Source organism: Centruroides sculpturatus, unplaced genomic scaffold, assembly GCF_000671375.1.
Source record: "Centruroides sculpturatus isolate CEXI.00-Female unplaced genomic scaffold, Cexi_2.0 scaffold169, whole genome shotgun sequence".
In the NCBI taxonomy this organism is placed as follows: domain Eukaryota; kingdom Metazoa; phylum Arthropoda; class Arachnida; order Scorpiones; family Buthidae; genus Centruroides; species Centruroides sculpturatus.
Window position 1 is genome coordinate 146,135 of NW_019384492.1, and position 15,697 is coordinate 161,831.

A 15,697-nucleotide genomic window follows, 5' to 3' on the forward strand; every position below is an offset into this window, starting at 1 on the left:
TTAATCTGTATGGATAGCAAGATATGTTACATTGATCTATATAAAGGATAATTTGTCTACACCCCTTATATCAAATTAAACAAATGCTTTTAATATCAGTAAACATTTCTGATTACATGAACCATCAGCAAGCAATTAAAATTTGTGTTTATGGTAATTAAGAGTCTTACAAGGTGAGACACTATTATCATTGTTGCCAACTATCAACATTTAGCACTGACTAGCAGCATTTTGTATGCTTTGTCAGTGGACAGACTTCTTTTCCCTTTTGTCAGCATTTTTAAAGAATTTGATATTATCACAAATACTTCATTTAATTAATGAGTCTAATACCAATATATACACTGAAGACAATGTATGTATATTATTATGAATGATTGAAGTGAACCAGAATGATGTTCTCAGATTCTTTCAATTGAGAAGCAACCAAGATTGATCTTTTTATATATGTATGTTGGTATATGTATGAGAATTTTAGCTCAAATGTAATAATTTTAAATGGCAGATAAGATAAATTGCGATCTTCAAGTCTGCCATCATGTTGGTCTATTAAATCAATTATGGCTGAGGAAATGAGTTACTTTTACAGTTATACCAAATTATTGAGGAGTGCTACAGTTTCTCCACCAAAAAAGAGGAAACATCTGATTCATCACTTAAGAATATACTGGTTGTATGTTATGAACTTTCTCAAGAAAAAAAACCAGATGGTTCTTTGAGATTTGTGGGATTTTACTAAGATTTAAGGATGATGGTTTTGCCACACAGCATTGCAGGGCCTCCCTATATTGCTGTGTGCAAAAGGAAAAGATATTCAGTATAGTAAGAAAAAGAGATAGAAAATAAATCACAACTAGAAAAATTATTGTCCTTAATAATTGCTGCAAAAGTCAATAAACTGACTGATAGTAACTTCTTTTGTACCATAAAAAAATAAATTATTAACAAAGCAAAATATTGCACAAAGACATAACAGGAGGCATTCATCATTCAATATCAAGATGGAATATAGGTGTAGATATGATGTGTCCCATAAAATATTTGACCATTTTTAAATTGTGAAGTTAAAGAGTATAAAGCTATTGCCATACTCTCGACAGTGTTTATGGCAATAGCTTTACATATCATCATATGCAGAGATAAAATTAAATTTTGTTTATTAAAGGTATTTAAGTGTTGTGCAATATCAATGTTAATAAAGAATTTTTTTTGCTTTTTATGTTGCCAGCATTTTTATCCAAAAATCAGAGTTTTTCTACCAACATCCTAGCTAATCCCCATTCTAAAGGTTGGCAAATATGCATGTTGTTACCTGGGTCTCTGCTCCTTGATCATAAAAATAACCTTAAACATAAATGTAATTTAAAGTTGTCATTTTACTTGTCCTTCTGGAAATGCACAAAAACCAGAGAGCATGATACAACTTCCAATGTAAAATGAAGCATCCATATAGTTACTTAAAACATACTAAAACTGAAAATCACATTTATGGACATCCTGATACCAAAAAAGTATCAATACTGGTATCAGTAGCAATCTTAAATTATCAATACCAGCCAGTATCAGCATTGAGTATTGAAACTGGAAATCTTTTTAGTTGTTGTTGTTGTCTAGTCTGTGGCTTGATTTTGAAACATTTTGTCTAATTGAAACTTTTAATTTTAACATAATTAAGTAGAATAAAGCATGTTGTTTATTATTAAAACTGATTTCTAATATAAATGAAATGTTACCAATACTGTCAGTTGATTTGAGATCTTAATATATTATCAAGCTTTTCAAATAATTGGAAAATTATTTAAAAATAGTAATTTGAACTTTAAGCATACTGTATATAAATAAAATTTAATGTACCGTATTTACTCAGATATAAGACAACCTTGTGTATAGGACGAGATATGACTTTAGAGATCAAAATAAAGAAAATTAAATGTAGTAATACAATTCTAATTTTATTTTGTTTAATCACAAAATATTATCAAATNAGATATAAGACAACCTTGTGTATAGGACGAGATATGACTTTAGAGATCAAAATAAAGAAAATTAAATGTAGTAATACAATTCTAATTTTATTTTGTTTAATCACAAAATATTATCAAATGCATGGAAAACAAAACCAAAACATTATAGTGCATGTGATCAGGAAAATTTATTTTTAATGATTCATAATATGCTAATATTAATTAAAAATAACAATTTAACTAATATAAAATAACTACATTTATAATCATTGCTAAGTGACATGTATTTCATTAATGTTTTTATATAACGAGAAACTATTTTCTGCAAACGAATGAGATGCAATGCAGTTTTTAATTGATGGATGTAGGATTAAACCAATAAACAAAGGGATGTGTGTCTTAATTTGTTTATGTGAGACCTGAAAGGCCCCTGGGTCTAAATCAGTAATTTTATTAATAATGTTAATATTTTGTTATAAAATATTCTTTCGTTTGGGTGAGAAAAATAACGTTTTAACGTGGGAAAAATAGATAACAGATGTTACTTCCTTTCACAGAAGTTAGTACATCNCCCCTGGGTCTAAATCAGTAATTTTATTAATAATGTTAATATTTTGTTATAAAATATTCTTTCGTTTGGGTGAGAAAAATAACGTTTTAACGTGGGAAAAATAGATAACAGATGTTACTTCCTTTCACAGAAGTTAGTACATCCTCTGTTTTTCCCTTTTCTGCGAAAACTCTCACTTTGATGGGAAATGTTTACCCCTCACATATCCCCCTTTCCATCCGTTCTCACGGAGGAATCTTTGCATGATGATTGGTCGCTGATCGTCACATATAGAGGAAATTTGTCAGAATTCAGGGAGTTCATCAACAGAGTTGGAAGTGTCTGAACTCCACATGTTTTCCTCCTAATGACCAATGCCCTCAGACGAGTCCCATAGAATAATTCCCGAGTTAGCACTTAGAAGTGATACTTTGACTTTGTGCACATATTGATCTCCCATTGGAAAGAAGTAAATGAACTTTATCTCCGAAGTGTCCCTTGCATACAGAGAAGACGACAAACGACAACTAGAACAGGTTGTATGTTTCTAACGATTTTGTGAACTCTCTCTCTCGTATCGGTTATAATATAGTTCATATCTCCCTCGACGTGTATCTTAATTGTCGTATTTATTCCCCTCGTTCATTGATATTTTGTATTAGTTTTACTTATATTGAATCATTAAATTTACTTTTGTTTGTTTTATATAAGATATGTCTCTTAATTTGAGTCTGAATCAGATCTATAAAGTAATCGCACGCGTGTTTGTCCGCGGAACATAATTGACAAACTGGTGTCGGGACCCTGACATAGGAAGAAGGTGAATTCGCCCTCACCAACTTCCGCTCTAAATTATAATTTAACAGTAAAGCCCTCCATACTCATTTCCCTACGTTTGGGAAAGGCCGTTCTTTGGACGACCGAGAACTGGTCTCACCGACTAGCTGCCTAGTAAGTGATACAGGCGTAACAACCTACTCTGTACCCCAGGCTGGATCTCACATTTACAGTAGGTGCCAACTTACGATAAATAGACTGTAGACCTATAATGACAGCATGAAGTATATATGGTTTACAGAAATTATTGCAAACACGCAAAGAATTCTTCATTCGTGTGTATAAGACAACCTAGGTTTTTGAAGCAGTGAAAAATGAATAAAACCTCATCTTATATCCGAGTAAATATGGCAATAAATTTATTAATTTTTTAGTCATTAATATTTACTATATAAATTTAACTTAACCAAAAACAGTGTAGAATTTTGTTTTGGTTAAAAATGACTTTAAAACCCAAATTCAGTTTCGGATTCAGCTGCAAAATCCAACTTTGGTTGGATCTTACCCATCAATGAAAAATTTAACAATACCAGATCCAATATCTGAGAAAAAGTATCAACATCAGTGTTGGTTAATAAAATTAAAGACAAAGTCTGTCCAAAAGGAACAACCATTTATTTTTCTGTGTTCCAGACAATACACATTCTTGGCAACTGACCTTTTAGTAGATAAAAGCAGTATCAAACCCAATGAAAGTATGATGGATCCAAGCAAGACGTCTGTATATCACCTGTTCCTATTTTAGAAATTACCTGTACTTTTAATTGGATATATTTTGTGTTTTTTAAAAGGACTTTTTCAACTTCTGGCGACAAGTAGCCTACAAGGAAAGGTCAGTCGCCAAGAATGTTTATTGTCTGGAACACAGAAAAAATAAATGGTGGTTCCTTTTGGACAGACTTTGTCTTCAATTTTATTTAAATAAAAATAATAATCTCCATCAGACGATAAATTTACAGAATCAGTATTGATATCAGACCAAAAGTAATGGGTACAAAAAGTACTCAATACCAAAGGAAACTATCAATACGGTATTAGTAGCAATATTATCGGGGTTTCCCTAATCACAATACAACTTCCTGACATGACAGAAGTTATATTATTAGACTTTAAAAATATTTATTGAAGGAAATTTAGGGTTTCATTATACTTATAGTAACAACTGAAAACTAGATTAATATTAATATCAAAAACACTCATCAAACCATAAAATCCAGCAGTATTTAATAAAAATTAACATTTTTTCATTAAAGGTTTCATTATAATTTTTGTTAATTGTAAAAATATGGAATCCTCACAGAAGACCTTATTGGAGGGTTCTGATTAAGGATTTTATAGCAAAAGTCATTAACCACCTCCTCCTCCTCGATGAGAAAATGATCCCTGAAAAGTTTCAATGAATTTTCTCAAACTGTGTTGAAATGTATAAAGAATTAACAAACTTTCTTCTTTATATATTGGACTAGTCCTCAAAATTCACTTTATACCAAAGGAGAGAACAAGAAGTTATATTCTATTAGTGATATAATTACTGAGTCACAATGTCCCAAACACCAATGAGACTGATAATTGCTGATCAAAACAATTTTGAAAAATTTTTCTTTTCACATACTATAAATACATAAAAATAATATAATAATAATGAGTATAATGCACTAAACCCAACATAATAATAATAAGCTAAATAAACTTGAAAAAATTAATCAGAAAATTTTTTTAGCATGGCTAATGTAATGTATTTAATTTGTTGTGACAGTTAAAATAGATTTTATCTGAGGAAAGCAGATTGGGTCATGGTTTTCATTAAACCAATTTTTAATGCAAAACAGATCACTCAAAAGACAATTCTTACATTTTTATTAAATGGTCAGTCTTGTGTTAAAACTCAGTTTAATCAGACCATGATTCCATGCATTTCTCTCATATAAAATTAATTTTTAATCATCACAACAAAGTTGTTAATACTGATTCAGCCAATATACAGTAGTATATGGCCAAGATATTTCAAGTATGTGATATATATTAAATACATTTAATGTTTGAAGAAATGGAGTCAAGAAAAGGTTTGGATTAGCAGCATAGTTTGTTTGGTTCTTTGGCAGGTATAATTGCATTATACACATAAGATAAGTGGTAAATGAAATAATTGCTATTAGCATCACCATTACTGATTTTCTTAAAAAAAGTTATATATAGACTTTATAGTATCTAACAACACAGGCAGGCTTGAGAATTAATTAATTACTTATACAGTGGAACCTCGGTATACGTCTGCTTTAGAATACGTCCAATTCGGAATACGTCCTGTTTGGACAAAATAAATTTTGCTCGGTATACGACTTAATTATATGTGCCATCTATCAACAAGTAGCACTATCGGTGTACTACACTAGACTAGACGTTCGCGGTGCTATGGTTTATAACTTTGTTAAATTTCTTCTGATTTTAATTTGTAAGTAACATTTTATTATTTTTATTAATCATGAATTGCAAAAGGGCAACAGAAAAATAAAAAAATGACAAACAGAAAAATAAAAAAGGGCAACAGAAAAATAAAAAAACAGGACGTATTTTGTCCAAACGGAACTGAAAAAAGAGATTGTTGAGAAATATGAAGGTGGCATGCGTGTTCGAGATTTAACTGTTGCATACTGTATTCCGAGAACGACGACATCGACAATCGTGAAAAATAAAAATATTATTAAATTTGCTAACGTTGCAAAAGGGGTTAAATCAATTTCTAAACAGAGATCGAAGACATTAGATCATGTCCAGAAATTGCTTTTGCTTTGGATAACTGAAAAACAGTGTGCCGGCAACAGCGTATCGGAAGAAATTATTTGCGAGAAAGTTAAAAGGATACATGCTGATCTCATGAAAAATCAAGCAGAAACTAGCCAGGAAAGCGAGGTGTTTAAAGCCAGCCATTTTTTTTTACATGAGAACGGATTAATCATTTTTGCATTACTTCTTATGGAAAAGGCTGGTTTGGTATACGTCCTATTCGGTATAAGTCCAAACACCAGGAACGGATTAAGGTCGTATACCGAGGTTCCACTGTATTTCATTCACTATAGAAGACATATGTGCTAAAATCAACAATCTGTTTCTAAACAGTTATCTGAGGATCATTATACAAAAAGAAAAGAAATAATAGAAACTAATTCTGCTTTCAAGACAAGTTTAAGAAGGAGTATCAAATAATATCAATTAAAATATGGATTGACAATTAGAAAACAAAAAAAAAAAAACACAACTGAAGGCAAGTTATAGATATGTGTCTTTAGTGGTTTATAGAAAAACTAATGGAGACAAATATATGCAGAATGCAAAAGATATTTCATGATTTTAAAGATATTTTTAGTAAGTTTAGAAAAAAAAGAAGCTGCTAAATAGGATTGTACATGCAATTTAAATTGAGATTTCCTGCTGCAGCAGCTCATAATCAACATCTCCATTTTAAATTGATTTTAAAATACAGATAACCTGTGAATCATTCACAGGAAATTACAATACTTTTTAATTATTTCAATTTAAACAAGCTTCTTTTACAAAATAAATTTCATACATATTACAAAACTAAAACTACATTTACAATAAATTTTAAATTGAAAGATAAAATTTCTTACCATTCGTCCAGGCCCTAAACCTTTTATCACCACCCTGACTTTTTTACAGTCATTCTCTAATGCTTTCTAAAAATAAATGAAGTGAATTAAATGCTAAAAATTTTCAAATAACTTATTCTCAGTTATTAATTATAAAGATAAAATAAACTTTATTTTATAAAAAATATATATATATATAAATTGNATTCTTACTCCAAACTACAAGATTTAAATTGTGATTATTTTGGTAGAATTAAACAAAAAATAAGTTAAAAGATAACACACGTCAAGAAATATTTAATTTGATATATATCATATTCAATAAGAAGTTCAACATCACCTTAACACCAGGGGTGAAATCAACACAATAACTGGAACCTGTTACCAGTGTTCCTCATGAAAAAATGGTCTGTCACAAATGTTTTTAAACTTTTGAATAGTTCTTCCTCAGGTAAAATCCAATGGAATGCTTCAAAATAGAACATAAATATTTAAAAATCAAATATCTGTATGAATAAATCCATTGCACTGGGCATGTGTATTCATGTATGGGTGGTAGTAATTAAAGTTTGCCGTATATGAGGGCCTGCCAGGCTACCAATAGATTAAGCTCCTCTTTCTGGTTGATACAGGCAGTCATGTGGCTAGCTTTGTAAATGGATATGGCTTCTAGCCATTTTAGATCTCCATGTGGGTGTAGTAATGATGACCTTGGCTTTGTCGAATTCTGCATTGTGGGATAAGGGCTTAATTAAATGTGATCAGGACACATGTTTGATTGCCTGAGCTGGTGCTGATCCTTGCATGCAAGATGGGTGTTCATTGTGAGCAGTAATGTCCATTAATCAAACAGTACATCAGAGTAGGGTATCCATGCCTGGTTGCTATTTTTTTAACATGAGCTGACTTGGTGGCTAGGGCTTGTGTGGTGAATGAATGGGAAAATGCTCTCTTAACCAGAGCGTTAAATGCAGCAGCGTTGTATGAGAATGGGTCACATGAATCCACGAGTATGTATGTTGAAGCTGCACATGGTTTGCGGTATACTGACGTGTGAATAGTGGATCCTTCCAATCTAATGTTTATTATGTCCAGAAAGTGGACCTCATTGCTGCTAGATTGCTCAACTCCTATCATTAAGCCATATGGGTTGTTATTAATGGCTTGCACAAAAGCCGACATGTCAGGTACTGTCTTCCACATGATGAAAATGTCATCTATATTTCTCTTATAGAGCAGGATGTTTGGGAGGAATGGTGGAAGGATCTTGCACTCAAGTTGTCTAATGACCATTTCGCATAGGTCTCTGGACATCAGGCTACCCATGGGGACTCCCCTATTTTGCTTATAAACAATTCCATCAAAAGTAAAAATAGAATTATAATATATCAGATAAACCATCTCTAGCACTTGTTGGTGTAGTATTTGATCCTGAACAAAATTAAGCAAAACATCCCTAAGGGAGCAAAAGGCTAAAGGGAGTTCCATTGAAGGGTAAAGAGATTTGAAGTCCAAGATGGTAATAAATTGTGGTGTCGAGAATAGATCCTGGAGGAGATGAATAAGATCCATTGGTTATTTATTGTGTAAGGATAGTTTTCCATGTGACAAGATAGCAGGTTGTGGGTGGCCTTCTCTAACTTACAGATGGGAGTCCTGGCTTTATCTACGATAGGACACAGTTGTTGGCCTATCTTGTGTGTTTTGGAAAAACGCAAAAAGCTTAGATGTATCTGGGGCATCGACCAAATGCCAGGTGTTTGGCTAGCTAGGAATTTACAAAGCGCTTGACTCTATTTTGTATCTTGTCAACAAAGTCCTTGTTCTCCCTCTCATATTGGGTGACATTAATGTATTCTTTCAATCCTTGATGGTAAGTGCTACGTTTCATGAGGACTAGTGATTTAGACTTATTCACTTTGGTGAGAATGATGCCGTTTTGTTGCATCCATTTGCTAGCACATCTTACTTTACTTCTTAGCTTATCGACCTCAGGTTGTTCTTTAGCTTTTTTGATTCTTAACGTGGTCAACCATCTTTAGTACACTTTTTGTGTGTCTGGCAGGCTTTTTATTAGGAATTCCAAGTCCAGAATGAGGTCCTTAGTTCCAGTTTTAAAAGGTGTTTTAGTTCCTTTAATTACAACCACTCACACACGAACACGCAACGGATTTATTCATATGGACATTCAATTTCATTTTCAAATATTTACCTTCTATTTTGAAGCATTTCATCGAATTTTATCTGAGGAAGAACAATTCAAAAGTTCGAAAGTATTTGTGATAGAATGTGTTTTTTTGTGAGGAACACTGGTAACAGGTTCCAGTTATAGTGTTCATATAATGTTCAATTATATACTTGGAATTTATATATATTCCATCTGGAAATAAATTGCTTTTCTGATATAATCCTAAATTGTAAACTACATGTCAGTCTTATTTTATTACAAAAATCAAATCAGTCTCAATTATTTTAACTGTAGATTCTTATAAGTACTGTAAAATAATTTATTCTAAATTTCATTATTAATTTTAACGTATGTAAATACTTGAAGATTGTTACATCTTAATGCAATCAAAAAAACTCCCATATTTACATACCATTAGTCATAAAAATTCCATAGCAGTAGTTTTTATGAATTGATTGTTGCATCCTGGCAATATTAACTTACGTACTGTACATTTACAGTTATCTGCATCACAGGAAATGAATGTATTTATTATCATTATGAGTGATACTGACAATAATGACAATAAATAGAAATATTTGAAATATTGAAAATTTGGAAAATATGGATTACAAAGACTTATGAAAAATTATTAAAAGTTGCTGTGAAAAATATCATGATTTATTATTACACTAATTTTCCTTTCCTGATACAAATTACTATACTTTTCTCTATATCAATCATCTACCAAGGATGATCAACCAGTTGATCAGTGTATAATTTTTGGTCAATTTAGTATGGCCATGTTAACCAGTTGTTTGCATGGTACTATTGATACCATTAAAGAAACTGGTTTTAGTTAAACTGTTGCAAAGTACTCCAGTTGGAGTAAGTGTCAATTTTTTTTGTAATTAACTAGTTGGTTGCAATTTAAGCACTGACTGGCTTTTATCTACATAGACTAAATCTGTTTCAATGAATATTTATTACCACCCCATATTTTTAAATTTACCCACAGAACTCCTCCTTTCCATGTTAAGTCTATGGGAAACCCTTCTTTCCTTCATCTATATCTATATATATATATATATAAAAATGGACATGTATGTCCCTATATTTCACTTTTCTGCCAAAACTACACATCGCACGTGAATGGTGTTTGTATGTAGTAGTAGCCCCAAGTCTCCATTCGTGCACCAGGGGAGTTGCGTCTCGATAGTTATAAGGGTGCGGGAGATATGGGGCTGAAAATGGTTGAAAGTGGCTTTCTATTTCGAATGTTTTGTTTGAATTTGTTCGAATTTAATTCAAACATTGTTCAATTTAAATTCGAACATAAAATTTGAATATTGGTTCGATTATAGAACGATTGTAAACGTTCCAGAAACATTGAAAATAGTTCGTTTGACTTGACGTGAACAGGAGATGTTCAGAAATAGAATCAGGACCAGGTCTCTAATTAGTCTGGAAACGGGAGACCTAATTCTTGCATTCTGTGAAAACAGGTAAGATTAGCTATAATGTAATTATCTTAATCTTCACTATCGTTACTTTTTAAAAACCCAGCGAAGCAGGTCCTTGCAGCTAGATTCTAGATTACTTAGAAAAACAGTCTTTTATATATATAAAAAAAACTATATTACATACAAATGTACGAACAAATAAAAACCCAGCGAAACGGGTCTTTGCAGCTAGTTGGACAATAAAATCCTTGTTTGCATGCCTGTTAAGATCTAATTGGTATAATATAGCTAAATGACTATCCTTTAACGAATAAGCATTGACTTGGGTTTGTGGGGTGGGAACTTTCTTGAAAAAAGTTATTTTTCTTGGAGTTACATTGTCAGCTATAAATGTAAACAATCATAAATCATTACTGTCATTTAATTTTTAGCTTAAATTTAATAAAATTATACTTATACTTATCCTATTTAACAAATAATAGTGTTTTTAGGACCATTCAGTTGTAAATCTTTCTAAAAAATGAAGAAATTCCTGTTAGGACCATGCCCCCTAGCAGAATGGCACTTGACCTAGATTTTGAAGCAACCATCCCCTGCAAGACAATCTTCGTTATATACTATAAGTTGTATTATCACTTTACATCAATTTAGAATGCTGCAGTTTTTTTTTATTTGAAAGAATATAGACATATCTAAATAACATATATAACAGTAATTGAATGTTTATAAAAAAGTTATTTTTGTTTTTTTTAATTTGAAATTTATATAAGTAGCTATATTTCGTTTTTACTTTATGAGAGATGATGTAAAAACAATTGTTTACGAAATCGCCATATAAAGTTGTTGGCTAATTTCTACATTGATTAAAAGAAAATATAAAAAAATAAGTCAAAGTAAAAATATCATATTTTCATGTTTCTACTTGAAGTTATTTTTTAGTTTCTTGCAGAAATATTATGTACAGGTAACAAAGGAAATAGTAGATGAGTGTGTTGTGCTTTGTTTTTATTTTTTAAAAAACAACATTCATAGTACATAATTTATTTATTTTTATTTTTCAAATAATGGAGAGATAAAAAATGATAAAAAATATATACAAAAATACAAAAAATTTTAACAAATTTACAATATTTACAAATTTATAAAATATACAGTGATCTCTATCACACTAAGTTTAGCTTTGTATAATAAATTTTGAAACAATTTGCAGGGCACAAAAAACATTGCACTGCTTACAGAAGTATTTTATTTGAGTCCACAACTTTCAATTAACACTTGTTAAAATTTAATAAAATTAAAATACATAGTAGCTAGCATCTCTAGCTTCATTTTAAAGTTAACATTTACATTAATACAATCAAATCTCTAAATAGCAACCATTGACAAAACATAGGAAATGGTTGTTCAGATGGTCATTGATGAGGTTATTTTTAAGCATTTTCATTGGTTTAATTATGGTTTATCTAGTATATTTATAAGTAATTGTGCATAATATTTGATCCATTAGATCTACACCTCCCATATGATATTTGTACTCAACGCACAAAGTTGGTTTTTGTTTATTAGTCCCTTTTTTTGTTTTTATAGTTCTCATCATATTGTCATATGTTGAACTCATTACTAAGACATCTTGGTGTCTTTCCACTTCAGCAGCATCAGTTTATCCTTGTACCTGACTGATGTCTCTCCTTTTTTTTTAATTTACTCAGTATAGCATCCTTTGGCAACTCTTTCCTTTTTTTCTTACAGTACCATAACATCGGTTGAATCGGTCGTACCAAATACTCGAATAAGCATATACTACTACAATAATTGTCCACTCCCAAATGATAACCTTTATCTAATAAATCTTCCACAAAGGAGATGACAATATTCGTTGAGTGACATTTTTTTGATGTATTGACATCAGTCAGGGTTATGAGAAATTGTGTTCCCTTCCCTGTGAACATTGCAAAATTATAAATGTATCCCATTTTGGTTTCACAAAGGAAGAAACACTCTATTCCAAATCTAGCTCTCTTGAGTGGAACATACATTCTCCATCCTAACCAACCCTTCCACAAAAGAAGACTTTTGTCTATAGATATTCTTTTACAGTACATAAATGCTTTTAAAACTACTTCTATATAAATCTAATAAGTCTCTAATTTTATACAGTTTATCTGTTTTATCAGTATCGCTTGAGAAATGTAGAAATTTAAATAACAAGCTAAACCTGTCTTTTGTCATTGGTAAAATATTGGAGTATTTAAAAGTGGCTTTCTAGAAAAGTATGATTGTAAATCAGGTTTTTTTATTATACTCATCAAGAGAAAAATACCTTGAAGAAGCTGAATTTCATTAGCAGTTGTAGTTTGCCAGTCATTCATTCTGCTTCTTCTTTTTATTCCTTTTTCAGTTGCCTGCAATATTACTTCTTCCGTATGTTTGTTAGTCTCTTCAGTAATGTGATTGATTATATCTTCATTTGTGATGCACTCAAAGATTTCTAAAATTTCTTCCGGATTGTTCACTGGAATTTTAACGCCTTTATCTCTGGTGAAATCAAATTCCTCTCTGCTTTGAGTGCTTGATGTCATCCACGATGATGTGATGGATGTTGTTCCCGATAATGTGCTGGTACAAGCATGCAATACAGAATCTGATTCAGAGTCAGAATCAGATGCACTCCATTCTGAGGGACTATCATCATCTAAGTCTGAATTACAAAGAGACTTATCAGAGGAATCATCATCTAAAAGATCTAAATCAATCTCTGAATCATTCATCAATTATTGGCATATTAAAAAATTTCGCTAAGAACTTCACTGCAAAAATTCAAAACTAAATTTCTACATGTTACCTATTTGAAGGAAAGTACATAAATGAGCTGCACAATTGGTAAACAGAAATGTTTTACATAGGAGATTTTTCACTTTTTGGTATGAGAAAGCCAATTTGAAAGTTCTCATAAATATGTCACGTGCCAAATCACACATTTTCTAGGCTACAGGCTATAAGCAACTATTAATTTTTTTGTAATTTTTTCTATAGATAATTAATAAAAGTACAGTTTTTCTCACTTTTTGAGTTGAAAATGTTATATCACTTCCATTATTAACTTTTCCAATCCTAGTTTTTCTAATTAGTTTACTAAATGTTGAGGCTTTTTTTTATTTCTATTTAATTCTTTACAAATTTCCTGACAGGGAATTAAGTTCAATGCCTACAGTATGAACAGGGTTGTGCAGTAGATTTTCTCAGTGTGATGCAAGTCTTCAATATGTCACCCCCTTACAATGCCGCCTATGTGTATCATAGCATGGCGTGGCCCTGAGTACAAAACTGAGACAAAATGAAAAATCCCCTCTCTGAGCATGTAAACTGAAAGTTACAACATGATTGCTATGTTATAATATTTAGCTTAGGTCTACATATTAACTTTACCAACAAAAATATTTAATTTTAAATTAAAATAATATTGTGTAAGAGAAACTCATTCAATTAAAATACCATGTAAATCGAGAGTTAAGTGTACGTGATTATAAATTATCATCATATAAATAAATTCCTTTAAATTTAATTTTCCTTAAAATCTGTAACACAAATTTTATGGATAACTGATCAATCTTAAAAAAAATTTTTTTGTTTAATAAAATATAAAATATTCAATTTACCAAACTCATTGAAATTGCAGTAGCCTGAGCTGCAACATTTGTGCCTTTCCGAGTATTTTTAAATCCTTCCATTCCCTGTAATTGAAACAATTTATTACATTTCATATTTTAACTTAATAATAAAAATTATAAAGAAGTAAACTTACACATGATCTAGTTACAATGAGTTTTCCTGTAAAAAAAAAAACTTTTTTAAAATGACAAAATTATTAACTATAAAAGAAAAGAAAACTAAATTGCAATAATCTAATCTAAATTAAAACTAAAATATTAATGAATTTAGATATTGATATGACATCAAAGAAGAAGAAAATCATCATGTTGATGGCTTTTTACAGTGTTTTTTAAAGTTCAATAGCAATATTTAATAATAATCTTAGATTTTAAGTTAATTTAGAATATATTAAAAATAATTTTTTTTGAAATATAAGTATCACATACACCCATTAGCAAAATGCTGATATATTTAATATACAGTAATGACATTAATGTATTTTGAATAAATAACTATTACCTGTAATATAGTTATCCTAATACATAGTTCAAAAATTAAGCAATAGTAGTACTTTAATAAAAAAAAAACAATGTTAACTGGTATAAATAAAAAAATAACAACAACAAACTAAAGGAAAACAAATACATTAAAAAAGAAACTACAGACATAATTTTACCAATCATAATTAAATTTTGAAAGTTGGATATTCATGAAAAATTGCCATTTGATGATTATTTAATTTTATTCAATTAACACTTGTTAAAATTTAATAAAATTAAAATACATAGTAGCTAGCATATCTAGCTTCATTTTAAAGTTAACATTTACATTAATACAATCAAATATCTAAATAGCAACCATTGACAAAACATAGGAAATGGTTGTTCAGATGGTCATTGATGAGGTTATTTTTAAGCATTTTCATTGGTTTAATTATGGTTTATCTAGTATATTTATAAGTAATTGTGCATAATATAATAATTTATTATTACATATTTGCTAATGTATACAGTAGACCCCCTATAACGCTTAGATACGTTCCACTTTATAAGAATTTTATGTTGTAGGAATCCTTAAATACATGAGCCAATCACAGCCCAACACGTGTGAAGTTTACGGACTAAGGCTGTTTGAAAGGTTTTCTTCTATAAAATTAACCGATTCTAGACTAATTTGACTCAACATTTCCAAAACACACATAATTTTTTGGGAATAATCCATATAAACTATGCTATAAACAAAAAATTGTAGGATTACTTACCAAGTGTGCACCGTTTGACTATGCCGTTGCTTACGCTTGTTTTTGTCGCGGAGCAGCGCACCAAATGGCAGCCGCGATTTCTGATAAGTTATTTTTCTGCGAAAACGTCGTTGAACTTTGGAGACATCATTAATATAAATAATTTTTATGGCCGTTGAATAAGAAATGTTTCTTTCACAAGAAATGTATAAAATTA

General features: G+C 30.4%; 1 protein-coding gene across 1 annotated transcript in view; it reads right to left on the reverse strand.

The window, feature by feature from the left end:
- LOC111621818 (30S ribosomal protein S11-like) overlaps window positions 1–15,697 on the reverse strand; it is a 75,953-nt gene that overhangs the window by 20,937 nt on the left and 39,319 nt on the right. Inside the window, exons 3-5 of the mRNA XM_023364070.1 lie at window positions 14,392–14,417; window positions 14,246–14,320; window positions 6,981–7,046 (exon numbers count right to left, since the gene is read on the reverse strand). Coding sequence (XP_023219838.1) covers window positions 6,981–7,046; window positions 14,246–14,320; window positions 14,392–14,417 — 167 coding nt within the window. The remainder of the gene's footprint in view (window positions 1–6,980; window positions 7,047–14,245; window positions 14,321–14,391; window positions 14,418–15,697) is intronic.